Here is a 26,620-nt window from a genome sequence, read left to right as displayed (position 1 = left end):
TTGGCTCTGGAAGAGCTTTTCAGCATCTGGGACACCAACCCCAATGCCTTGCCTGTTTGGGACGTAGCCCCCAATACAGTGGTTTGGATTTGTTTGCAGCTATTAGCATCTTGGAGATTGTACGACATTCTTTCTGAAGGTTTAGCGATTCTGACAGAGTTCAATTTGGGGTTTCTAACCAGTTGGGTGTACTTGGCAGCCGTACGGCTGTACCTGGCAGCCACTTTCCTTCCCACGTGCAACACTTGGAGGGCTGGAATCTTGCCACAGCTTCATTCTTGGTTATGTTACTCTTTTAGCATCCAGGTTGGGATTATTCCTGAGTGTAATCTTCCTGAAATTATTGGAAATCTTCATCTGGTCAAATATTTGATTTTATATTCAGAAATTTGCCTTGAATCGAATTTGTCTTGGCTGTATATGAACTTCATTTTCAGTACTTTGTTCATGTACTTGTACTTCATTATTTACTTGTTGAAAAATCATCAAAATACAAAAAGAATCCAACCCTTCTGCAACTCCTGTCTATTTCTGAAAGAAAATATTAGTAAGCAAGAAAAATCAATTTAAAATAATAAAAATTACAGCAGATTAGTAAAAGAGATCCATCAGGGATCTTTCACCTGGCTAGTGCTTCTCTCTTTGAATAACATCGAACTCTAGAAGTTGTCTCACCACTTCCAACAAGATCTTTCTGTCGGTTTGATACCTAGGAAGTCTGTAGGGTTCAGATTGAAACCCATGAATCTTGAGATATGTGAAAGTGGGAAACTGTATATACCATGATCCATATTTCTCTATTAACTCTGTTGTCTCCTTGGACAATCTTCTGTGGATTCCGCCTTGCAGCATCCGTGTGATGTACATAGTGAATGCATCATTCACTCTCTTATAGTCTTCAATTCTATACATGCTCAGCTGGGGGTAGCATTCATGACTCCGGAATTGCCCTTGCCCATTTCCAATTTCACCTTTGCATATTAATCCTCTGTATGAAACAAACCGTGCAAACAGGTATACCAAGTAAGAAGTCATGGCGAATGACTTGGACCGCTCTACATTATTTAGCTGAAAATCCAGGTTGTCACTTATAATCTTTGACCAATTTACTAGTGTTCCTCTAAGACAATCTTGGATGAAGTAGAACATCCATCCATCAAATATATTTCTCCCTGTGGTATCCCCATCACTCTATTGAGTAGGAATATCAAATCACTATACTCCTCCTTGAAATCTATGCACATGAGTGTCTTGGAAGCCTTGGAATGATGAGACCTAGGCTCAATCATCCACTCTTTGTTAATCAAATTCTTGCATAAACCCATCTTCTCCGTGTATCTTTTTGCATATTCATCCTTGGTCACATCCTTCATGTCTCTTCCGCATGGAATTCCGAACACCTCTGCAATAGCATCCTCAGCAAGGTAGGCGATGATAACGCCCTTAGGAGTCTTGATCATTCTTGTGAGCGGATCGTAACATCGTGCACACTCCAGGATAAGCTCACTGCACTGTATGGACTGTGGAAATCCAGCGGCATGAAAAATACCACTCTTCATAATGTTCGCATATGCTGGGGAAGGAACTTGATCTCCGACTTCGAACATCCAACGCTGCATCTGGTCGAAGTCTAGGAAATGCATATTTGTATCTGTGATCTCCTTCCATCTGGATGATATCTTAAGTTCTGGATAAAATCCAATCTCCAACATCTTCAATAGTTCTTTCCTTTCCTTATATCTAGACTTTGACATCGCACCTGTACGAAGCTTGAAGTTACACTTAGGAAAATGAATAATACTTTGAATAAAATTCCTGACTTTCTAAAGATTTTAGCTAACTTAGAGCATGGAGTCAGGAAAATAATCCATACACTTGGTAAATTTTAACAATTAAGTTCAAAGTGTGACAACACTAAGGCATGGAAACCTTCCATAAAATTCATTGATACCTCCTTATGCTTAAAAAATATGCAAGCTAAAATGCAAAGGGGTATACCGGATTAATGATGACTAAGGAAAGGTGTGAAAGGTTGTGTTTTCACACAATGTATGTCTGAAGACACCTTTCACAGTCAACAATGGAGGTCAACAATTCTGAAGACAACCTGAAAATCAGACTTTTAAAACATGTTGCAATCTCCAAAAATGTGCATAAACTCGATAAAAATCAGTTTTAATGATGAAAACAATCATATTCAGGAATGTAAGTGTGGCTGGTAAAAGATTAATTTCTGAGGACAAGTTTGAAAATTGATTACTTCAGAGTTACCAGCACCTTGCAAAGTAGTTAGAAATCCCTGAAATGATGGAAAATGGCTAAGGAATCAGCTCCAAGCAAAATCGCCAAAATGGTTAGGTGGTTGGAAATGAAAATTTCTGAAGACAACCGCCTAACAATGGAATTTTCAGACTTGGAACTGTGATAAGATGGTCTGAAAATGCACTGAAAACTCCATAAAATACCTCCAAATGCAAATCGCTAACCCCAGATAGCAAAAAGTGGGGGTCCCCATTTGCAATGGGGTGATGTGTGAATACGTCACAACAATATGTTAAACTGAGCACTAACCACTGCAAGCCTATTAGCATGCTTATTTTGACTCCTAGGAACGCTTTGGATGTTGAAGGCCTCAAATCCTTCAATCAAGTCCCAAACCCTTTGTTTGTATGATTTGAGTAAGTTGTTCTTTGTCATGCTTTGAGCTCTAATATGATTAACTAGTAACTCACTATCCCCAAGTACTTGTAAATATATGATCTTTCTCTTTTGTGCAAGTTGGAGAGCTTGAACTAAGGCTTCATACTTAGCTACATTGTTGGTGCAATTAAAATGAAGCCTAAAATAGAAGAAATATTTCTCATGCTTAGGAGAAACAAGCATCACACCAGTAGCTACAACATTTCTGTTTCTTGAACCATCAAAAAGCATACTCCATAATGTTATCCTCATTTTTGTTTCCAAAAATGAAGGACCATTACATTAAATTTTTGTGAAAAAATGAAAATTTTTACTCTATGACATGCTTCCTAAGGCAGAATTTCGACTAATCCTTGGTCTGGCTTAATCCTCAGTCCATCTTCAAACTACGTTTCAAATTTCGTCGAATTTTGGGTTCGTTTGCTATGTCTTTCCTTCAATTTCGGGTTTTAAAATCCCGACTGCAGGTGGAGAATTTTCCTTGAACTGCAAGTTTTAATGATTTCCATTGTTTTGGTTTTTGTAGGGAAATTTTTAGCTTATTACTTGTGCACTTTATTTAAAAATGAAAACTTGTAATTTGTTTTAAATTTCCCCTTTATTGTTTTTATTGTTTTTTGACTTTTTTAGTTAAAATAGGGATTTTTTGGTTAAGTTACAAGTAAACTTGTAGTTCTTTCCAAAAACCCCTACTTTAATGGTTTCTACATGTAAAAGGGATTTTAAACCCCTATTACATGTGTGCAAGTAAATTATAACTTCTTGTGGGGATTTTATTTCCCCTTTACAAGTCATTTTAAACTTGCATCTCTCTCCAAAAATCCCGATTTTGCCTTGAAAATGAAAAAGTGACAATTCAAAACTTGCACTGTCTCAAAAAACCCGATTTTGCTTATAAAGTGCATTTTTGACATTTTAAACTTGCACTTTGTTTCCAAAAACCCGATTTTTGCCTTATGATTGAAAAAGTGAAGTTTTAAACTTGTTATTGTCTCCAAAAAACCCGATATTTATTTTTTTATGCAAATTCGAACTTACACTTTGTCTCTAAAAACCTTATTAGCTATTGGTGGCAAATTTGTTGTGTTGGTGTAAATAAATATTCATTATGGATATTATTACACTTTACTTAAGTTAACTTAGGATAATGCATCTCTTCATAGTTTGGATTTGAGACACTTAGGGAAGTGTGCACATAGGGATAGAGCTTGTAGGAGAAATTCCACCTTTTGTGGTCTTGTTTTGTTGTTACACTCCACATTCGGTGGGTCATCCACCTCTTGTGGAATATTATATTATTTCTTCTACCTACCCCTAGTATTTCTTACCTACCCTTGTTTCTCATTGAGCCACATGTCATGATTGTGTGCTCGTACATCCATATGGCCTTGCCTATATAAGAAAGCCTATATTCATTGTATTAAAAAATCCAGTTGATCATTTTCATATTGATGAGAATACAGTTTGTTCTTGTCATTCTTTTGTCTCTATTTTTATACTTTTCATTGTGCCCTTGATCTTGGCAAAATCTCACATGTTGAAAGTTTCAATCGATTTTTGTGGAGAAAATCATCGGTCAAGGAGGCGATATGATTGCAAGGCGATTTTTGTGAGTTTGGAAACATGTTGCATTTGATTTGGTAAATGGTTTACACTTCATTTACTGCGTTTTACTTCTTCAAAACCGTTTTCCACGTGATTCTTCCAAGCCACATCTTGGGGTTTTGGTGCCACGTTTTCTCTCCATCCTTGGGCGTTTGGCTTTGAGACTCTCATACATGGTATTTCCTTAGCGATTTGGCCCTATTTTCTTGCATCTATAACCACGTTTTTGCTGCTAAAAACGTTTTTCAAAAACGTGGCAAGGGTTTGGATTGCGGTTTGTGTTTGCTTAAGAGGTATTCTTCTTCATTCAAAGATTGTTTGCATTTTTGGAGAAGCATTTTCAGTTTCATTCAAGGTATGTTTTCCTTTCTTTCTTGTTTCATTTTATTATTTTCTAGTTTTCTTAGTTTTCCTTTCTAGCTGCTTTTTGTAAATATGTTGTTCTTCCCCCAAAAATCGGTTTTGTGAGAGAGATTTTCCCCTTGGTATGCAATTTTTTGAATTGCATTGTTCTTCCCCATTTTCCCTCTTTACTTGTATTCCGGATTTTAAATCCAAATTACAAGTTGGCTGGAGATTTTTGTTCTTCCCTTACAGTTAATGAATTTAACCATTTATGGTTTGACATTCTCGGATTTTCCCATTTCTATCTATTCATGTTTCCCATATCCGTACTTTCCATTTTCGTCATTCTCCGCAAGTCAAATTCTCATTTTCCATCCATTTCTCCATTTGCAAATTTACAAGTGTACTTGCATTCGAGTTTTAAAAATCCGATTGTATGTATTTTCTTTCCAACTTGTATACTTGCAAAAATTCCCCCAAGATCCGAAATTGGTCAAAGTTAAGATTTTCCCATTTCCATATATTTCACCTCTTCCTCTCACAAAATCGTGAAGTTCAAGAATCGAAGTTTTTCTCATTTTGAAGAAGGAAGAATGTTATTTGCAGTTGACTATGATGTTGCCTTAACACTTTTAAGTCTTCATTCAAGTATTCCAGGTTTCCAATCAATGTCAGATTTGCCATCATCTCCGGTTCCAAAAAAGATGAAGTACAAGTATGACAAGTATCAGAACGAGGTTGCACCTTCCCAAGTTTTTTCCCCTTTGGATCGTATTAGAGACACGGAAATAGGGCACGTGGATATGTCAGAGTTTGTCAAGAGGGTGGAAGATCCACAAGATAACAACATGCAGCGGCTGTTGGACAGCCATATCCATCATGCATCTTCCTTCCCGGTGGCTGCCCTAGAACCTGAATTTGTTCTCGCTTGCACCCATCATTTTGACAAAGAGACAAGAGTCATCAAAAATGATGATGGTGAGGCAATAATTCGTCTTGATGCAGATACAATCGAGAAGGTTTTCAGAATACTTCCCGCACCTATTTACATGGAAATCTCCAAAGAAAGTGCAATTGAGTATTACGTGAAGAAAGAAAAAGATTGTAAGTGGCATATCAATAGGTGGATCCAAGAGCCACGAGCCTCCTTCTCAAGGTGGGCTAAGTTGTACCGCTGTGATTTCAAATGGGAGATAGGAGACACCATAACCCTTCTCAACAGGATGATGGGCCTTGAGCATTCTAATGTCTTTAAGCCATGGATGTACCAGTTCATCATGTTCATAAGGCAGTTGCATCATATATCATGGGGAGAAGTCATCAGCGATGCCTTGTGCGAACAACTTGTAGCAGTCCCTTCCACCATGACTTTTTACATGAACTCATATATGGTATACTTGGCAGCTTCACTTAGACACTTTCCAGATCTTTCTACCAAGGGTGATCGCTCACTTATACCAGTTTGGGAATATTATGATCAGTTGCCTTTGAGACCAGCAGATTGCATTTCAGAAGAGTCCAAGATGCATTCTTCGGATATTTCATGTGTCAGTTTGACAAAACTCTGAGGAACAAAAGATTATCAGATGAGGCATGGCAAAGAGTGTGCAAATACGGATGTTTGTTTCTACAGTTCCCCACCTTCACCTATATGAGGATCGGATGCTATAGTGGTCAACCATATATGCTTCCTAGATACCCGATTGACAGGATCATTCTTATAGAGTTGGGAAGACATATCATGGCTGTCCACACTCGTCAATCTGCTAGAGACAAGGTTGGAATGGGGATCTCTACCACAAACCCATTGAAAATTGGCCGGTATTCCCTTGTCACATCTGTGAAAGCTAAGGCCATGGAGACTGAAATGTTGGAAATCAAGCTCAAAAGGTTTAAACCTAGAGCTGATTCTGATTACAGGGGTATGAAAGAGAAGATCAAGAAATCCTTTGTGCAAGTGCATTGCATTGAAGACATCTGGGTAGATCTCCGCACAGAGGTCGAAGTTCTAAAGATGGATTACTGCAGGCTCATTGTTGAGCAAATTGTTGATTTGAACTTGGTGGATATCCCACAAGGGATGATTGATGATGGGCACATACTTGATCCTGAATACATTTTGCGGAGGGTTGAGGAAGCTCCACTTCCTTTGATCCAATGGTCATACAAAGAGTGCATATCCATCCTTGAGAGATTTCAGCCTATCTTGACTAACACCAATGCATGGCTAAAAAATAATGCTGTTAGACCTATAAAAATCAAGGTTGGAAAAGAAGATGATTCTACGAGGCCTCTTGGACGTAAGTCTGAGATTCAGGTTGACAACAAGGAAGGTGCATCGTCTTCGGGCACAAGGATCAAGTTGCATTTAAGTCGGGTAGTAGTGCTTCCTCTTGAGGAAACAACAGTTCGTGGGAAGGAAAAATCACTATTTCATGTTCAGGTGGTTGATCTAGATAATCCAAAAGAAGGGCAGCAATCTGATGGTGCTCCTAAGTCTCCAGTTTCAGACTCGCCTCATGAGATCATTCCTCTAGTTTCCATTGAGACACCTCTTTCTCCTCTTGATTTGCTTGTGGATGAATCTCCTCAGAATGTCATTCCCATTTCAGCATACGAGCCACCTCCTGATCATCAACAAAAGAGTGTGTTGGAAGTTCCTGAGGATATTCCTACTTGCATCCAGTTGTCAGAAATTGATACTTCCACTTCTGATTTTGAAGAGTTTATGAGGCAATCTTCATGCCCATTGGTAACTGATCAAACTGTGGTCGCTGTCCAAACAAATATTCCTCCCAGGATGACCACGGTGATTCAAACAGAAACTGCTTCTCCTTTGCTTACAGCTGCTACAGAAGGAGAATTGATGACTTTGCCTCCATGGCTTAGCTCTTTTACACCAAAAAGGAAGAAGCAAGAAATCTCATCTGATGCCTTTGATTATCAGCAACTAAAACAGTCCAGATCCAAAGTTGCTAAGAAGGCCAAGACTATCTCCAGAGTAACTGTTGACAGCAACAAGATGAAGGTAGCTGAAATTGTAGAACCCATTGCAGATAAGCCACTTGAAGAAATGTCAGCTGCTGATTATAAGGTTACAAGGATAGAGTTGGGCAAACAAACGCATGAGGTCATTAAACATGATGCTCAGTTTTCTGTAGCTTCGTTGGTACAAAGGTGTGATGAACTTCTAGCAAAGAAAGACAAGCTAGAGGAAGAAAACCAACAACTTATGGCAGCCATTCATAAAATCACAAAACCTGCTGCTGAAGGGAGTAACTCCATAGGTTCTTTTGGTTCCCAAGAATCAATTCGTGGAGTGGAAAGGGCTGCTCAAAAGGTACAAGCACTGGATTCCTGGGTTGATCAGCTTCATGATCTATGTGCACAGGTAATGAAAGACATTTTTCAGATGATGTCTAAGTTAGAAACCATTGAGGAGAAACTGGATCAGACTTCTGATACTTTCAAAAAGAATCTGGAAAGTGTTGAAGAAAGTTTGACAATCTGGCGTACCATACCCCAACAACAGCTGAGAGTTTTACAGGAGAATGCCATCATCTCTTCCAGGGTCATGTACTTGGAATTTGAAGAGCTTCTGGAAAACAAGGCCCTTGTTTTTAAATCCCTCATTGAGGAGATCAGTGATGCAAAGAGATTCCGGGGTGAAGTTTTTCGAGATATTGTCTCACATTGTGAAAGGGCCTCTTGCAACATATTAAGTCAGGATGGAGAGCTGATTCCAGAAGAAGAAGTTCTTGCTGATTTATAGATGACGATTCATAATGAATGGAGGAGCGAACAATTCTCGACCGCTTCAATTCAGATATTGATGAAACACCAAGTCTTTTTGCATGAAATCCAGTCTATCCTGGATAAAAACAACTCTATGCTCCTCCAGTGTCATGACACTATTGTGAAGACCATGGTTGTTGCCAAGAACACCCATGAACCGAATCGCGATGAACTACAAATGAGCATCTAGAAGTTTAAAGTATTCGTATCTTCACGTGCTGCAACTTAAGTGTTTTCCAACACTTAGTTGTATTTTCCCACTTTTGTAATCTTTAGTTGTAATTTTGTTTTGACAAGTTACATGTAAAAGTATTTTTTGTAAAAAGCAAGTTAACACATTACTTGCACTTTTGTAATTACATGTAAGGCAACTACAAGTTGTGTCTAATTAGGACTGTAGTTGGAATAAGTCTTAGTTAGGTATTGAATAAGTCTTGGTGGTTGAGAGAATCTCTCAAGTTAGCTAGGATCCTACCACCTTTTTCTCAATGCTCCTCTTCTATAAATACTTGAGGGGTCTATTGTAATCTTTATCTTTTGGAAAACAAGCAAAAACTCTGCCAAATTTACAATAAAGAAGTCTTTGAGCTTTCATGTGTAAAATTCATGAATTGAAAGGAATAGAAGAAAATTGCTCAAGCTTTGAGTCTCTGTGCTACATACTTGAGTTTGTGTTCTATATTAGCTTTCTTGCAAGTGTTCCTTAAAGAGCTTAATCACATCTGATTTGCAGTCTTTGTGTTGCAAGTAGTTGAGGTTAATATAGATTAAAACAAATATTTTGTTGAGAAAAGCTGCAAGTCTTTGTGCTTTCACTTGTTCTTAGGAGAATTTAGGAGTAGATTTTGTGAGAAATAGCTGTAAGTCTTTGAGCTTATGCTATTTCCCATTCTTTTAAGTAGAAAAGAATAAGATATTTTAGTCTTTGAGCTGCTATAATTTGTTCTTTATAGCATTAGTATAGAAAAGGGTAGATAGGACTTCACATAATCAAGTCTTTGAGTTTGATATTGCTGTCCCGTCCCGAAGGAAGTGACGGAAGTCTTTGCGCTTTCAGGAAACTTCATTTCCTTTCTCTCATTTCATTTTGAAAGTGGTTACTGCTGTTTATATCAAATCGCTATCCTTTTCTGTGAAGAGAAACGGATATTGTCTTTCTTGAAGGAAGAAGAAAGATTGCTGTCCCATCCTATTTTATTTTCAAAGTTGTAGTTAGATAGGGGGAGCCTTCCCTTAATTAGGAGAGTTTTACTCACACGATGTAGTTGAAACCACAATTTTGTATATTTCCCCAAGTATACAAAATTTTCAACCAACACATAACCCCTCCATATCTTCTTGTGTCTTGATGAGGTTAGGAATAGGAGTATCCTCCTCATGAATACAATAGGTACCAAGCAAGTCTCTCCAGTCTCAGCTAATGAATCAAACTGAAAAGCATTGGCCCATTCATCTAGTAAGCAATCAGGAACCTCCTCTAGAAGGGTAGCAGGTTCACGGACAATACACTCCTCCCCCTCTTCGCGCAAAGTGCATTTCATGTTTATAGGGCTGGGGGTGCAGGGCTCAATGTGGCTTTGTGCAATGGGCTTTGCCTTTATGGTAACCTTGGTACCATCCCTTGTTCGAAATAGCATATGGGACCAATCAGAAGACAAGTATCCACCTATCTTGGCGGTGAAGTTTGTAGATAGACAAATGGCAAAGAAGGCAGGGAGGTCAATGATTTATATGTCTTGTAAGATAGTGCAACCAGGGCATGCGTGCAAGGTTAACTTCAAATTTTTAACCACCCCTACTATCTTAATAGAAGTGCCATCCAATTGGACAACCCCCTTAGTCACAGGTTCATATTCTATACCAAGAAGATCAAGTACCTTCTTAGGCATGACTGAGCTACTAGCTCCTGAATCTATCATGCAATTGTGAACTAAATTATCTCCTATGATTAAAGAGAGATAGAAGGGGGGAGGCCTATTGATCTTACTTGAATCTTCCTCCTTGGGTTGTACCAAACTAGTTGGAACTGTCTTCTTGCTGACCGCTGCCTCCTCATCACTTGATTGGTTGATGTCCTTTAATGCCTCCTTAAGCAAATCCCTTTTAGATGGGATGGAAAGGGCTCCCCACATAGTGACATTGAGATTGGTCTTCTTCATTTGGTCAACTATATTGAAAGGAACACCAACTGATTTTGGAGGGCCCCTTGAAGCTACAAGGTCTACCTTTGTCTTTTGGGCGACCTAGGCCTCTTCCTGCCTCCTGCTCCGTTGAATGATATTTTGACTTGTATCCTGGATGGTTACCTTGGATGTTGGAGCTTGGGTAGATGTTGAAGGTGAGGTACCCACTACCGCTTCCCTTTTTAACCTTGTGCATTGTAGCATAGTCTCACCATTTGTTTGGTTTATTCCACATAATTTTGCCTCTTGCCAATTGACAAAAGTAGAATCTCCTTGTATGTGACCTTGATTGCCAACACTTGGCTGATTTGCATCATATTGCTGGCCAGAGGTGGCTAGCTCATTCTGCACTACTAGAGCTTGGACAAACTCTCCACTCTGGCATGCAGCTTGGTTGTGTGGCTGATTGCATGTTTGACACGGATCTTGCTCCTGGGCAAGATCGTTCTGCATAGGAACTATTGCCTTTGAGGTATTTGCAGCTGTAGGAATCAAACTATTCAAAGGCTTGGCATTGCTCCATTGGTTTTGCCCTTGAAAAGGTGGCCTATTCTGCTAGTATTTTTGATTTTGTGCTTGATAAGGCCTGCTATGTTGAGACTGTTGTCTCTTAATTGTAACCAACTCATTGCCTAAACCCTGGACCATGGCCATGAGCTCCTGCATCTCTGTTTTGGACGAAGTAGGTGCATGCGTGAGTTGTTGACTTGTAGTGCCACTAGGAGGGGTGCCAAAATGTGTTGTTGTGTAGGAGCCTTTGGGAATAGGGGCATTGGCGGTCTTGGAGCTATCTTCCTAGCCTATATCAAACAATTTTATGCCTTTATGGCATATGTCATATGCATTTGGTAAGGTCATTCCTCCCATTGACTGTATCATGATAGCAATATCACTATTGAGGGCCCTTATGTAGGAAATACATGAAGGCATGATTAGAAGATGGCTTGACCAAGGCAGGGATTCTATCCTAGCTCTTTTGAAATCTGTAATTGAAATCTCCCATTAACTCATTAGGTGCCCTCTTAATAGTGATCAACTACTCCACAAGTGACAAATGGTCACTTTTGTCTTCAAAATGTTTGCATAGTTTTTCTCCTAACTCATCCCAGTCCCAATTGTGAATGGAGTTGGAGGGCAACCCTCTATACCATTGTACGACCTTGATGATGCAAGAAGCCTACCTGCACATTATCTTCAATTACATCAAACACAATGCAAATGTTAGCAACATCTTTGATATGTTCAATCGGGGTGACAAAGGTTTCACCTGTAAATAAGGGTATAGCTTTTAGGGTAGCTATTGGCATATCATCCTGTTGTGACGTATTCACACATCGCCCCATTGCAAATGGGGACCCCTACCTTTTGCTTTCTAGGGTTAATTTTCTTGGTCTTCTAGGTTCTTGTTTATTGACCTTTTGCATTTGGAGGGTCGCCAGGGGGCTCATTAGGATAGCAGGCTCTGCTTGAGTCAGGTGGATCTCCTCAAGAGGTCAGGTCAATTAAGTGATTAGGGGTTATTTAGATCATTCCTAGGGTGTTTTTTGTGTACTATCCGGTCACACTTCAAGTTGCTAAATCAAACCTTGGTTGAATGCATAATGTCCTCCTAGGTCCCATCCCTTACATCAAGGACAGAGCAAATTCGCCTTATGGAGTCTGGGATGTCATCTTGATCCTCAAATGTCCTGAAATTTGGCTAAGTTTGGAATGTCATCCCGATCCTGAAATTTGACTAGTCTGGAAAATTGAAGAATCGTCCAAAAACTAGAGTTTGCATTATAACTCCTGGAGGTCCGAAACCACTCTCAAACATCCCGGCAATATATATGGAATATAATTTAAAGTATAAGTGACATTTCCTTCACTTATACTTTGTTATATTCCATATATGAATCCTGACGGAGAGGCTAAAATATCAAATTTCGCTCTTGACCCTTCCAAAGGGTCCAGAGCGAAATTCATATAAGACCCTATTTTTTCACAAAATCTTGAACTAGATGCCAACTTGAGGAGCAAATTCACTTGATCAAGATGGAAGGAAGCCTAACAAAGTATGTCCAACGCATGAGAAGGAGAAAGGAAGTGAGAAATTAGCTCAAAATGAGAATTTCGCACCTGACCCTTCCAAAGGGTCCAGAGCGAAATCCTCAATTTGACCCCCTATTTGGCCTAAGGCATTGAAAAGTGAGGATTTTGAGCTAAGTAGATGGCAAATAGACTTGATGGTGGTAAGGAGAGGTGAGTGTGATCAAGTTTTAAGGTGGATTGGATCAAAGAGATGTGAAATCAACCTAGAATGTGAATTTTGCTCCTGACCCTTCCAAAGGGTCCAGAGCGAAATTCTCCATAAACCTCATTTTCTTCCTTGTTTTGGCCAACATCTTAGTTCCTTGGGCATATTTGGGAGTGGATTGACATGTTTTTGCCTTAGGAAGTGATTAGAAGTGGATGAGTGAAGGATTTTGTCCTAAATCATGAATTTTGCTCCTGACCCTTCCAAAGGGTCCAGAGCGAAATTCTTGAAAGCACCTATTTTCCCCTTGGAGAAAGTCAAATCCTTGGTTTTCTAAGGCATGGTTGGGATAGAATTGATGTGTACTTGCCTTTGAAAGGTGATTTAAAGCAATGAAGTGATGGAATTGAAGCTAAAATGCAAATTTCGCTCCTGAGGGTCCAGAGCGAAATTCCCTATAGGGCCTCTCCCTGCGGAGGATCTTGAGCGAATTTCATTCTAATGCCTTTTTGTTGATGATTTAAGGTAAGAAATGCTATGTTAGAATGACTATATCATGTGTACTTAATCATCTTTTGGTTTGTTTTGCAGAAGGAGGAAGATCAAGTCAGGACAAGGATGACCTATTCCAGTCCCATCATCATTAAGGACACTTCAAATGCATAAAGGATAACTCAAGGTGTTTTGAAGCGTTGGAAGGCTACAAGTGTTCGAGGAGTTGCAAGCTATCTTCAAAACTTCCATTATACCACATGAAGAGACCACTAGATGACAGAGAAAAATGACCTTACCAACACTTCAAGGTGAGGTATGCTATCGGAGAAAGAAGAACTTGACAGTAAGGAAGCCTCATCAAGCACATAGAGAATCAAGGAGTGCATCATTGATCGCATCAAGGACAGAGGAGGATCAACCAAGATACAAACGTCAGACAAGGTGGCATCCCAGTCACTTTTCCTTCAGTCGGATTGGTCCACCTTAGCATGTCCAGATTCAATGTACCTAATTTATCAGGGATGGCACAAACTTCGGTGTACCTACCCCTACTTCCTATTAGTCCACACTCATTGAATGTAATTTTCTCATCGGCTAAGGAAGTTTGTTATAACAAACCCTAATTAGGGTTTCTATCTTGTAATCCTAGCCATTGATTCTAAGTCAATTAGAGCCATCAATTTGTAAAAGGCTCTCTATATAAAGCCCTAGCTCTTCATTTGTAAAGGTTAATAGTTGGGGAATAGTTAGAGATAGTCAATAATCAGTAGTGGTAGTTCAAGAGCAATTAGCTTTTAGGGTAGAGTAGAAAGAGAAGGCAAAGATTGTTGTCAAGACATTGTTGCAAAAGACATGTAAACTTCATTGAAGAAATGGTGAATTCTATGTGTTGATTTGACAATTTGCATGTTCTCTATACTTCTCAAATTTAATTTCATTTTATTAGGTGAATGGAAGAAATTTGTATGATCAATGGTGAAATTTGTATATCCATACTACTAGCGGTTTGTTGATTGCAAACTTGCCTTGCGTAGTCAACTGGAATCATTCAACTTAAGCTTAACTTCAATTATCGCTTCTTCATTGATATGCATCAACCTGACGGTGTCTATGCTTGTAGCGGTGATCTGAACATCATAAAGCTATCCTTAGAAGATCGCACTAACCTTGTGGAGATGATCATAGCATGTCAAAGCAAGACTTAGTTAGAGTTTCATCAAAGGTCATCCATTGCTCCTACATTCTTAACATTAGAGTTAGATTCCTCTCCAACCCTTATTCTTTTTTCCCTTTAAAAAAAATCAAGGATCAGTAAAGACCCACATTCCAGTGATATCCAAAGTAAATCAGACGCTCAGGTCATCGAATGTAAGGCCCCTTGTGATTCTAGCAAAATCACATCATACCGCAAGAGCTTATCCACACGTAGAGACCCTACATATAAGAACCTTGGAGTTGCCTTGATTGATCCTTAGGCGAAATCTTCAACATTCGGGGAAACTTTGTTCAAGAGAGGATAAGATACCTTGGTATTTTATTCTGTGTTCGCATGTGCATAAAAGACACATCAACACATCCTTTCGGGCTAAAACCAGAGGACTGCCTCCATTAAAGGTGACAAAAGCCTATTTTCTAGGGACAACCATAGGAAATACTGGTCTATTGATACGAGTGGTGGGAGTCCTAGGCTCTAATGGTCTTGTAAATGGAGGCGTAGAACAAGACTTGGGTGATGGAGTGCTTACAACATTAACACCCCTGACTGGTGACAATGAAGGTCTACCTCTTCACCTTCCAGAACTTGAAAATGAGAGTTCTGAAAATTGGAAATTACCTCTAGAAAATGCCCTTTTATGAATCCTGGGCATGAAATCAGCAACAAGTCATGAACAAGAGATTGGATCTGTGAGTAGAGTCACCAAGTGCTTGAAAGATTATTGCCTCCAAAGGCTGAGATACTAAGAACAACACTGAATCCTTAGCATGTAAGTTGAAAGTCAGATTTGTCCCATTGAGTGTGCCAAAACCCGTTGTCACAAAAGTTTGCACCTTTGCTGAGCTATCAACTCAACAACCTTGTGAAACATGGAAACAATCTCGAAGTGTGGGACCTTACGTAAGGGGGTTGAATCTCCAGAGAAGGCCGACTTCCTTCTCAATCCAAGTGTAGGTGTTGAACCAACTCAATACTCCAAATCCTACTTTGAAACCTATCCTAATAACTTGCAGAAGAAAAAGGAAGAAGGAAATGCTAAAATGAAAGGAGGTGATGCACCAAGATAAGAGATGATTCTCTCCCCACCTAGATTTTGACACAAAGAATCAATCGAAATAATTAGGAGATGCACAAACTTCAGTTGCATGAATGACCCCAAACGCATGTATAGAGGTTAGAATTTGCTGAATATCAAAAGGGGAGAAGGTTTCCCACAAGCCACACCCAAAAACAAGTTAACACAACATATATGTGAAAGATAGCAAGCCACAAAACATACACTTACAATGAAGGTAAGAAAACATGCACAACATGCATAAGTTGAAGAGAGGCAAGAATGATAATTTCCATTCATTCTCAGGCCAATGGCCAAACTCACAGTTGCAAAAATGCAAGAAATATACAAGTCTTCAAGAGAAGTGAAAGAGCAAAAAATAGCTCAAGCCAGTAGAGTGAGAATCCTTTACAATGAGGCTTAACAGCCTATATATAGCAAACTGGTCGCAGACAAGAGACCAATGGTCAAGGAAGGGAAGCCTTGACCCTTGTGTGTGCATAGGAATGTTAGTCAGGGAAGGTAGGGAAGTGCATAGACTTGACATGGCATACATGCAAGCAACCTGGCCATACCCTAACAAGGCAATCCCAAGAAGAAAAGTACTTCTAGAAGGTGGATTGTTTGACATTCTAAAGTTAGATCATGTAGGCCTGACATGAAGGCCATCAAGTAACCATAAATAAGCATGGCCTTGGACTCCACTTGTAGCTCCATGAATAGAAGTAGACAAGTCGTAGGGGTTGGTGGAGCACTAAGAGCCTTGAGTGTTGATCACATCATTTGGAAGTGTTGCAAGTCATTGGAAGTCGAACGTCGGGTCTTGCCGCAAGGGGAGAGGAGTCTTGGAACTTGGGGGTTCTAGGATTCTGGGGTAATGAGGAAAAGGCTTAGAACTTGGGGTTTTGGGATTCCGGGGTCATGAGGAAAAGGCTTGGAACTCGGCGTTCCAGGATTCTGGGGTCATGAGGAAAAGGCTTGGAACTTGGGGTTCTTGGATTTCGGGGTCATGAGGAAAAGGCTTGGAACTTGGGGGTTCCGTTATTCTGGGGTCATGAGGCGAAGGCTTGGAACTTGGGGTTTGGGATTCCGGGGTCATGAGGAAAAGACTTGGAACTTGGGGTTTTAGGGTTCCAAGGTCATGAGGAAAAGGCTTGGACCTTGGGGTTCCAAGATTCTGGGATCACGAGGAAAAGGCTTGGAACTTCGCCTCCGGACAGACAACACTTAACACTTCATGACCATTGGCTTTGTCCTTGATCAATTGGGGCAGCTCTGGTCCATGGAACATATCTCTAATCAGTTCTTACTGATGGAGCAAGGATGTCATAAAAATGACAACAACAACTATTGTGATTTCTACCAAAAGGTTATATATTGATATTGTAGAGTTTAGTAGTTCAAACTTTACTTGGTATGCCAAAGTTTCATTTGTAATTCTTATACTTATTCCTTACACATCTTCTTATAACTAATTTTCCAAGTACCATATGTATCTGTGCTGCCCCTCTAGCGCCCTACATCCCCCATGTTGTTGTGCCTTTGCTGTTCCCAAACTTAAGCCCTTGCAGCCCCCATCCTCCCCTAAAGAAGTTCCATGGAACGTAGATATGATATGAATATATGAATATATTGATCTTATGCTGTAGATATTCTCAATCTTTCTGTTATGTATATGTTTGTCTACCACAACTATTTTGATTTCCTTCTTATTACATCAGTTTGAGTCAACTTTCTGACAAAAATAATCTAGACCTTGGGCCTGTATTGTCAATACTTCCAACCCAAACATGGCTGCCATGATGTCAGCATAACATACAGTACCAAACATGACTTTTCCATATGGATAACCATTTATATGCTTGGATATTGCCATGCATACATAGTGAAAGGTTTTTGGCAACTTCACTAGAAGCATTATTACTGATTACTTGTGGGTTCTGCAAATAATTGCAATTCTTTGCATGTATGACTCTAACAATGCTACATGTGCACTTGCCTCGTCATACTGATACACACTTCAATAACTACTTTGATGAAAATGTGGTAGTGAGTTCTTCATCAAATACCTTGCAGTCGCAACTATAGCAACACTAAGCTAGGACAAACCTCTATGCTAAATTGTAACGTTTGAAACTCACTACAATGTACTTCATAGTATTCTTTAGCTGTCTACCAATCTGCTATCAAACATTTGAACATCTGCTTTTTATCTAGGAATTCTTTGCAGGTAATAACACACCAAAGTTCCAACAGTTATAACAACAAATCAATTAAAATACCAATTCTCAAACATCCCAATCAACACTCTATCATACACATAATCAAGTAAGGGCACAGTACTTTGTCATAAAGCCTTTATTTTTATTTTTTATTTTTGACTTGGATGTTTATGGAAGGCAGGGGATGCTGACACAATAGATGGATGGGGAGGGGAGTTCCGTCCCCATCCCAGCTTTCCGAAAATGTCCTCAAACATGGAGACACTGGTTTAGCCCTGGGATAAGTTCCCCAGGGTAAACTGGTAAAAAATAAATTGGTTTTTTATATGCATTCAAAAGGTAGGAGTGCATGTGATTTAAATGAGTTTTCTATTGTCATTTTTGCCTCATCTGTTTTTGAGTCATGACACTAAAATTTGTAGTGTAAATTTCATAAAATAGCCTATAGGTATCAAATTTATCAGTGATCCTATTCTATTTATTACATACGTTCAGAAAGCAGACATACCGGTAGAACGTGAGTTTCTGGTATTTCCAGCAGAAGATGCAAAAAAGAACTCAGGGCTGGGGCCTGATCAATTTTCTTACATGAAGAAAATCCCTAGATTGGATGAATATAAAGTAATTGAAATTGTTTTATCTGGAGAGTTTAATGCATCTTCCTTCAAACCGCCATTGAGTGAGTTATTTCTGTTTTTCATTGCTTTTGATACTTTGGTTTCCTAAAAAAATTAGTCAAATAAACAGATCCAACATCATGTTATTTTGCGAACAGGCCCTGTATCATCTTCTAGGACAGAGGAAACAGTTGACGTGGCTGATTCCGAAGATGAAGTTGAAGTTACCACCTCTCATCAATTTTCCAAGGTTGGTGATAGATCTAGATTCTACTTTAAGATTCCAGGATTTTGTTCACAATGCTGCATTTTGGTGAATAATTCCAGGTACTCTCTGGTACTGGAAAAACGTTAATGATATTGTCTTCAGAATTGTCCACTGAAACTTTCTTACATGTGAATATAAACAATAATCTGCCTTCATATCAGTATTTTTACAAATGAGAGACTTTGCATGCACTTTTGAAGATTAATTAATGAGAGCATCTTGGACAATTGTAATGCAGGTTATTGAATCCAGATGGAGTAGTTTGAAACGTTATGGTACTGACATATCTCCAATTTCGGGAGAAAGACAAATCCTCTCAGATGCAGACGAAACAAGAAGATTTAAGTCTGTACCAGAAGTTAACTCCACTCAGTTGTTTTTGACAAGGTCTTTGGGAGAATCATCTGTAAATCAAACTGTTATGCAGTTCAGAACAGTTACTGGTGATAAGGAATTCTTATCTGCTGGTAGAAAGACAGTTGAAATTGTTAATCAGAAGACAAAGGAACTTGCAAACAATTCAGAGGCTAGAGAGGAAACAACTATGCATATTAAGAGAGAAGAGAGAGATGTTAGTACTGACAAACAAGATTTCCAGAAACCTGACATAATATATGATAAAAATCTTATTGTCAGGAAAGATGGGGAGTGTAGAAATGAAAAAATTACATTGAAGGCTGATATTCCAAATTTCAAATGCTTTAGAAAGGTAACATTTGAATTGTTTTTTTAAAGTTTTTTTAGTATGCCTCTTCTGTTGATTTCTATTGTCACTATTTGTGTTTGATTTGCATTTTCGGATAATATTGAATTTTGTATTAAAATCAAAGGCAAATCATTTTTTGTTTAGATTTCAATAAGAATACTGTTAAATCAAAAGATGAAAGGATGAAATAAGTTTTACATGAGACATTCTGATCCTTGTGCGTTGATAAAAGCTTATAAGTCACATGGATAGGTAAAGCTAAAGGCAGTTTTTCAGGTCCGGTCAAGCAAGACACTGATTTGGTGTATGAAACCTCCCTTGTAGAAACTTATAAGTTGATTGCTTTCCCATTTACCTTATATATTATTCAATGTGGTGCACCCACCTGACCGTTCTTTGGATTCTAACCTTTGCCTCCTCTATGGAGTGCACATACCTTTATTGTTAAGCCCACTCAGGCCATACTATCATTATAAGTCCAAGACCAAGTGTTAGTGTAGAATTTGTTACCCCTGCTTCTAAATAGGTTTCTTACATATAACCTATAGCTACCCTATTTATAAATCTTAAACAACAATAAAATTGAGGAAAGACAACTGGATATGTTTAAACTGAACACTGTTCAGCAACAGAAATTCAGTGGGAATTATTTAACTGCTCAATTGGAAAACATGACTAGGTGCATTGTGTAGTAAACTACTTTTTAAATTATACAGATTTGATTTCCAATGTTAAAAACATCATATACAATCTTGTAAAACAATGCATCAAAGAAAAATACATTTGAGAATTGCAGAGAAGTAATGGAAAATTTCATCATGAAATATGTAAATTGTTAGCTAATGGTGAATAAATATTTGTTTCCTTGGATTTTGGCTCCACTCTTTTGGTGATGAGATGCAAAGGTCCTTAATATAGTGGATGAAATGAGGAAAAGGATACACACATAATCACAGTTTGCCTTGGCCAGGACTAAGGTATACCCTGTATTCTTGATTGAATGTGCCCTGCCTAGCCCTCCTCTAGTGCCTATTGTCTAGCTTACTCTCTTGACCAGAAGATTCCACCGTGCCAAATATCCAAGTTCACAAGGAAATAAATAATTTTCCAAGTTGATCAATGGTCAACCAACATATCCTTTGAAATCGTTAATTACACCAATTAATCTTTTAAGAATGCACTTAGGTATTGCTTTATTTAATAACTTCTATCCATAGTTCCCAAGAAACTCTTATCATACAAACATTGGCTGCATCCCCATCACCATCCCACAATTTTTGGTGACTGCATTTATATAAAATAAAACTGTTTTCTTATTCATTTACGTGCATAGTCTAATTTCATCAATGTCCCCATCTCTATCTCGTTACCCGTAATGTTGCATCTCCTCATAACAACGTGTTTATCCTATTTATACAAATCTAGGGAATATTAATCTTTATACACATTTGGGTAACAAGTTAAACATCACATCTATAGACTAATATGTAGATATAGGCATTTATTTCTTAGAGTGATGATGTAATAGCACATAAATTATGTCTAATAGAGTTGCTTAGAGAATGTAAATTATAGCACGTACTAGGCTATGTAATAGGATTTATGTGTAGGATGTTTATCTAGTAAGTAGGAATAGAAGCCATGTCTATTAAAGAATCATGACATGCAAAGATGGCTTTGGGTCTCATTCATGCATATCTATGCAAGCCATATATAAATCATCTACAATCCTTAGTGCAAGGTATTTTCTTTTACTAATTGATGATTGAGAGAAAAGATGGAACAATCATGTAGATAGATCCATTTTTGATGCACAATATAGGTGTGCCATATGGATATTAGGGCCCGGTAAAGTGGTGAGCATGTCATTATATCTCTAAAATATAAGTCCATCTTTGTAGAATGTGATTCTCAAAGATTCTTTATTCAAGCTCAAATTTGAGGTAACACATGTTTTGTGTTTCTAGTTTAGTGGCACGTTTTAGTTTCTTAAAGTCATCATTAGCTAGGATGTTGATGTAAAAGTTACAAAACCTCTATTGGATTGTATTGCTAACCAACATGTTGTCAACAATAATTTGGGAATCTGTATCGTGGTTGCTTTGAAAGATAATGACATTAGCATTTTAATTCACACTATTCTAGGCAACATAAAATGAAATAGATGTACAATAAAACTGCTTCAAATTAGAAGGGAAATGCCCTATAAGAAAAATCTAATAAGAACAATATGTACTTGCTATTTACAACTTGTACAATGTTTTTTGGCTGGTTCATGTTCATGCTAAATAAAACTAAAGGTGTATCTTCTTTGGGTTTGCCTAGAGCAAAACACTAACACTCTTCAACACTAGGCAAATGATTTCATTGTTTTTGGCCTAAAAGAAAACTCAATGATTTTTATATACATGGCTACTTTGTTCAGCTTAGAGACTAAATAGTGCAAGTATGCATTAATATTGAATAGGTTCTTACATAAGGACATGAATGCTTTTGTAAATTGAAGGATTGGTATAAAGCCACAAACTCCAAGTTGGAACAAGCTTGAAAACTCGCTAAAACTAATTTGAGCTCTTTCAACACATATAACAAATAACACAAAATATCTCATTAACAATTTAGAAGCAAGATAGCCATTACTAACTTTTGATGGTGTTTTACGCACTATGCAACACAAAATAAAATACAAGTATTCTATCCTCTCTTGAACAAAATCCTCCCAAATGCTAAACCACGTGATCAAATGGGATGACTCCAAGGTTACAGATGTTAGGTCTTGACGTGCTCTTAGATAGACTCAATTGTTTGATGTGATATTGCTGGAATCACAAGGTGGACTTATGTTGAATGCTTGAATGTTTGAATATCGCTGGAACATGGGATTTCTCTTAACTTGATTGAAAAAAAGAGTAAAAGGTTAGGGTTTAGAAAGCTAATATAATCCTAGGAATGTAAGAGCAATGGACAATTTTATATGAAACTCAACTAAGCTTTGCTTTGACATGCATTGAACATCTCCACAAGGCTAGTGCAATCTTCCAGGGATAGCTAATGATGTTCAAATCACCACTACAAGCATAGATACCCTCAAGGTGAAGCATATCAATGAAAGAGTGATAATTGAAGTTAAGCTTGGCAAAGATGTATCCAGTTGTCTACGCAAGACACTTTACAATCAGCAAGGTGTTAGTAGTATGGATGTACAAATTTCACCATTGATCATACACAAAGTTCTTCCATTCATCTAAACAACATGAAAATCAAATGAGAAGTAGAGACCATGCAAATTGTTGAATCAACATATGAATTTCACCATATCTTCAATGAAGTTAACATGCTTCTTACAACAATGTCTTGGCAACAATCTTTGCATTCTCTTCCTTCTCTACTCCAACTATCTGCTTGCTATCTGCTTCTATCTTATACTACCAACTATTCACTATTAACCTTTACAAAAAAAAGAGTAGAGCCTTATATAGTGCTCTCATTACAATTGAGTGGCTCAGATTGATACACAATCAATGGCCAACATCGAAAGATAGATACCCTAATTAGGGTTGGTTACACCCATTACAAACCCTTTAATGCTTGACTAAAGATAAAATTACATTTGATGGGACAAATGTCCTTCCTTGAATTTTTGACCAATAGATGACAATGGTAGGTGCATCGGCCTTGTGCCCATGTGGTAGTTATCTCTTTGTTGGATGAGTCATGTACATTGAATCTAGACGCCTTAGCTTGAAATAATATGATTGGCTAAGTGATGACTAGGCACCACCTAAGCTTGGTTAATTTTTGCAACTCATCACAAGTGTTGTAGGTGATTTAATCATATCTCTTGATACTCAACATTTCCAAGTGCCTGATGTGATGATGACTTTTGCTCAAATCAATCCTCTAACTTTGATTAACTCTTCTGAAACTAACTGTCGTCTTGATCACTTGCATTCTCCTTGTCTTGTGTAGAAACTCTTTCGTTTTGGATATGTTTTACTTCCCATCCTTGGAATCCTTTGTATTGATTGTCTTTGATCTTCTTTCCCTTACTTGATTACTCCTTTGTAGTAGCAATGCTTCTTGGATTTCCGGAGGAAAATCAAGATTGTGTAAAATTCCTTCCTTAAGTTCATGCATTCCTATGCTTGCTCTTGCACCTCATCACAAGTGTTTTTCTCTTTCATGATGTTGATCTTGATCTTGCCTTGAATGCATTGATCTTACTCTTCCTTGTGTGATCTTGCTTGAAGTTCGTGATGATGATCCCATCAGCTACCTTGTATGAGCTTTAGACTTGAAGTGTTGCAATGTCTTCCTTGGGCCTTTTCTTTGCTTATGTGGTGAAATCTTGATGTTGTATGTGAGCTGATGTTCCTGAACATTTTGGAGCTGATCCTCATCACTTGCTTTGCATGTTCATCCTACTTCCATTAAACCTGGAAACAAATGTAATTTGAATTAAAATATTGCAAAAAAACTTAATCAAGTTTCCTACTACCTTCTCTAGATCTGGAAATGAATTTTCTGATCATGGAAACATCTGATTTTGTGTCTCAGGCCTGATTTATGTCCGATTTCTCACTTTTATATGCCTGATTTGATAAGTTTCAGGTCTGATGTGCATTGGTTTCATGTGGCAAGGGAAGTTCGTTGTTCTCATAAGGCAAAGGAAGTAGCTTTTTTCCTTCCTTTCTCCTTTGCATCCTTTTCACCATTTGAGTGGGGCATTGATTCTGATCGGGCCTCCAGGAGGGCAAAGACAATGGTTTGATGCCTGGTTGTGGATTTGAGAGCGCAAAAGACGTGCTGTCATTGAAATGGAAGGGCAGAGGAAATGCTGTCATTGCCTAAGGAAGCCTTCCGATCCCTAAGTCGTACTTTGTTATTGCCTAGGACGGACTTTGGTCATTGCCAAGGGATGCATGCAAAACTAAAATCGCTGGTTTCCATTGCCAGGGGAGGTATTTGGTCATTGCCAAGGGATGGATGTAAAACCCTAAGTCGCTGATATCCTTTGCCAAGGGATGGATGTAAAACCTTGAGTCGCTAATATCCTTTGCCAAGGATGTAAATGCCTTATGTCGCTGAGCAAAGGAGATCGCCCGAGATTGTTACATCGAATTTCTAGATCCCAAAGGAAATGAAATCATCACTTGAAACTTGATTGAAAATTAAAATCCCTTAATTTGCTGATCTTGACCATCAAAGGGAATGAACCATCCTAAAGAGGTATCCTAAGCGATGGAAGGGAAAAATGGAATTGTCTTAAGTCGTGGACTGGATCTTCCATTAGAAGTAATCAATTTCATTCACACTTGATATTGTTTGAGCCTCTTAGCAACGTTCTTGGCAAAGAACAACGACCTCATTCAAAGCAATGCAATGCAAAACCTTAGTTTGCTGATTCAAGGGGGCAAAGGAAGTGATGTCAATGCCATGGTTGAGAAAAGTAAGTGCTCAAAATGCTTAGGTCGCTAATCTAGGCAATCAAAGGAAATGATGAAAAATGCTTAACTTTGATAACTTACTCATTTCTCCTTGAGCCTTTTCATGATGATTTAGACTTCTAGCCTATCCTCTTGCAAGCATTGAAAACAATTTGCCTTAGCTAAATTTAGCATTTCATTTCTGATTTTGCAAGCAAAAGATGTGAATCATTCAATTCCTAAGCCTTGAGAACTGACTGACCTCACTTCATCTCAAGAGAGAACCCTGACTTGATCAGCTCTTGACCAACTAAGATGCTACACCTCTTCCAAGTGAGAGGCTAATAGCAAAAGAGTAAAGACTATATAACTATTCTAGACAATAACAAAAAAGAGGGGGTCCCCATTTCCAATGGGGCGATGTGTGAAATGGTCACAACACTAACCTATATTGATTGAAATGCATAGATGGAATACTCGCCGAGTACTCGGTGAGTTTTGAAAAACTCGCGAGTTTTTTTGCTCAGTGAGTATTTATGCCATTAACTCGTAGAAGAAACTCGCCAAGTTTTTGGTGAGTTTTCGGCAAAAACTCCGCTGCATAAAAAAAGAGGCCCAAGCATGTTTTTTTTCAAGTCAGCCTCATTTTCTTCATCAAAATATATACATGAAATACAACGTTTAAGTATATACTTTAAGTTATATTTCATGTATATATTGGCAGGATGTTTGAGAGTGGTTCAGATCTCTATGAGTTATAATGCAAATTCTAGGTTTTAGAAGATCTTTTAAATTTTCAGACAGTCAAATTTCAGTAATCAGTAGGCTGCTATCAGCATTCTCTTGCTCTCTCTATCTCACTCACTTTATCTACCTTGAATTGTAGACCTACCTATATCCCTATCACTCTTCCTCTATCTGCTCTCTCTACCACTCTCTATCTCACTCTTTCCTCTCTCCGCCAAGATCTAGACCTATGTCTCTACCCCTCTCTCACCCTCAAATGCCCGCAAGGGGTGCTACCTTCAACCTAATTTTGGCGAAGTGGAGAAACCACATCGGACTCCTAGGACTAGACCCTCTAGTTCTATCTCTCCCCTAGTTTTCACTAGAATTGGGAAGAGGAAGATGTAAAAACTAAAATGTTTTGATGTAGTATTTAGTTTTAGTTTTATAGAAACAATTGGCTATTTCATTTTGTTTCAGTCTATCAGCCATCAACATTCCACAAGAAGATGCCATTTTGTACCCAATTTGCATTTAAATTAATCAAATATATGTAGACTCAGCTTGTTTCTTTTGTGTACTCATTTATTGACTCGTTGGATGCATCTCCTCATTGAATTTTGAAAAAAAATGCATTCGTATTAAATTAAGCAATTTTTTAAGTTGTCGAGTTTTCATTAAGTCTTTTTTGGGGCCTTGGCGAGTTTTTGCTTTTGTCAAATAGTTCAACTATGGATCGAATAATGAATCTTGGGTTAACGATATGCTTAGTGAATGACAATTTTAGCAACAAATAGTCATGAAAATTATAACTAAAAATCTAAGTGCAAATAGCACTTATAAAATTTATGAGGTTTAATAAACATTGCATGAAAATAGATTAAAGAAATTAAATCCATGTCTTCTCTTGTTGCTAATTGTTTGCATGCAATTGAATGACAATCTCTAGTTGAATTGTTGGTACAAATTATTACAAACACATTTCTCATATGACAAAAGATTTAATGATAAACGATCTAACAATAG

The 26,620-nt window shown here is 38.2% G+C and overlaps 1 protein-coding gene across 5 annotated transcripts in view; it reads left to right on the top strand.

Annotated features, from left to right (window-relative positions):
- Nucleotides 1-26,620, top strand: part of LOC131051837 (nibrin homolog) — a 145,847-nt gene that overhangs the window by 70,235 nt on the left and 48,992 nt on the right. For all 5 annotated transcript variants that reach the window (XM_059207546.1, XM_057986442.2, XM_059207545.1 and 2 more), the window contains 3 exons: nt 18,347-18,530; nt 18,627-18,718; nt 18,975-19,445. In XM_059207546.1, the coding sequence (XP_059063529.1) occupies nt 18,347-18,530; nt 18,627-18,718; nt 18,975-19,445 (747 nt within the window). The remainder of the gene's footprint in view (nt 1-18,346; nt 18,531-18,626; nt 18,719-18,974; nt 19,446-26,620) is intronic.

This window comes from Cryptomeria japonica, chromosome 6, assembly GCF_030272615.1.
Source record: "Cryptomeria japonica chromosome 6, Sugi_1.0, whole genome shotgun sequence".
NCBI lineage: Eukaryota > Viridiplantae > Streptophyta > Pinopsida > Cupressales > Cupressaceae > Cryptomeria > Cryptomeria japonica.
This window is presented reverse-complemented; position numbering and strand designations above follow the sequence as displayed.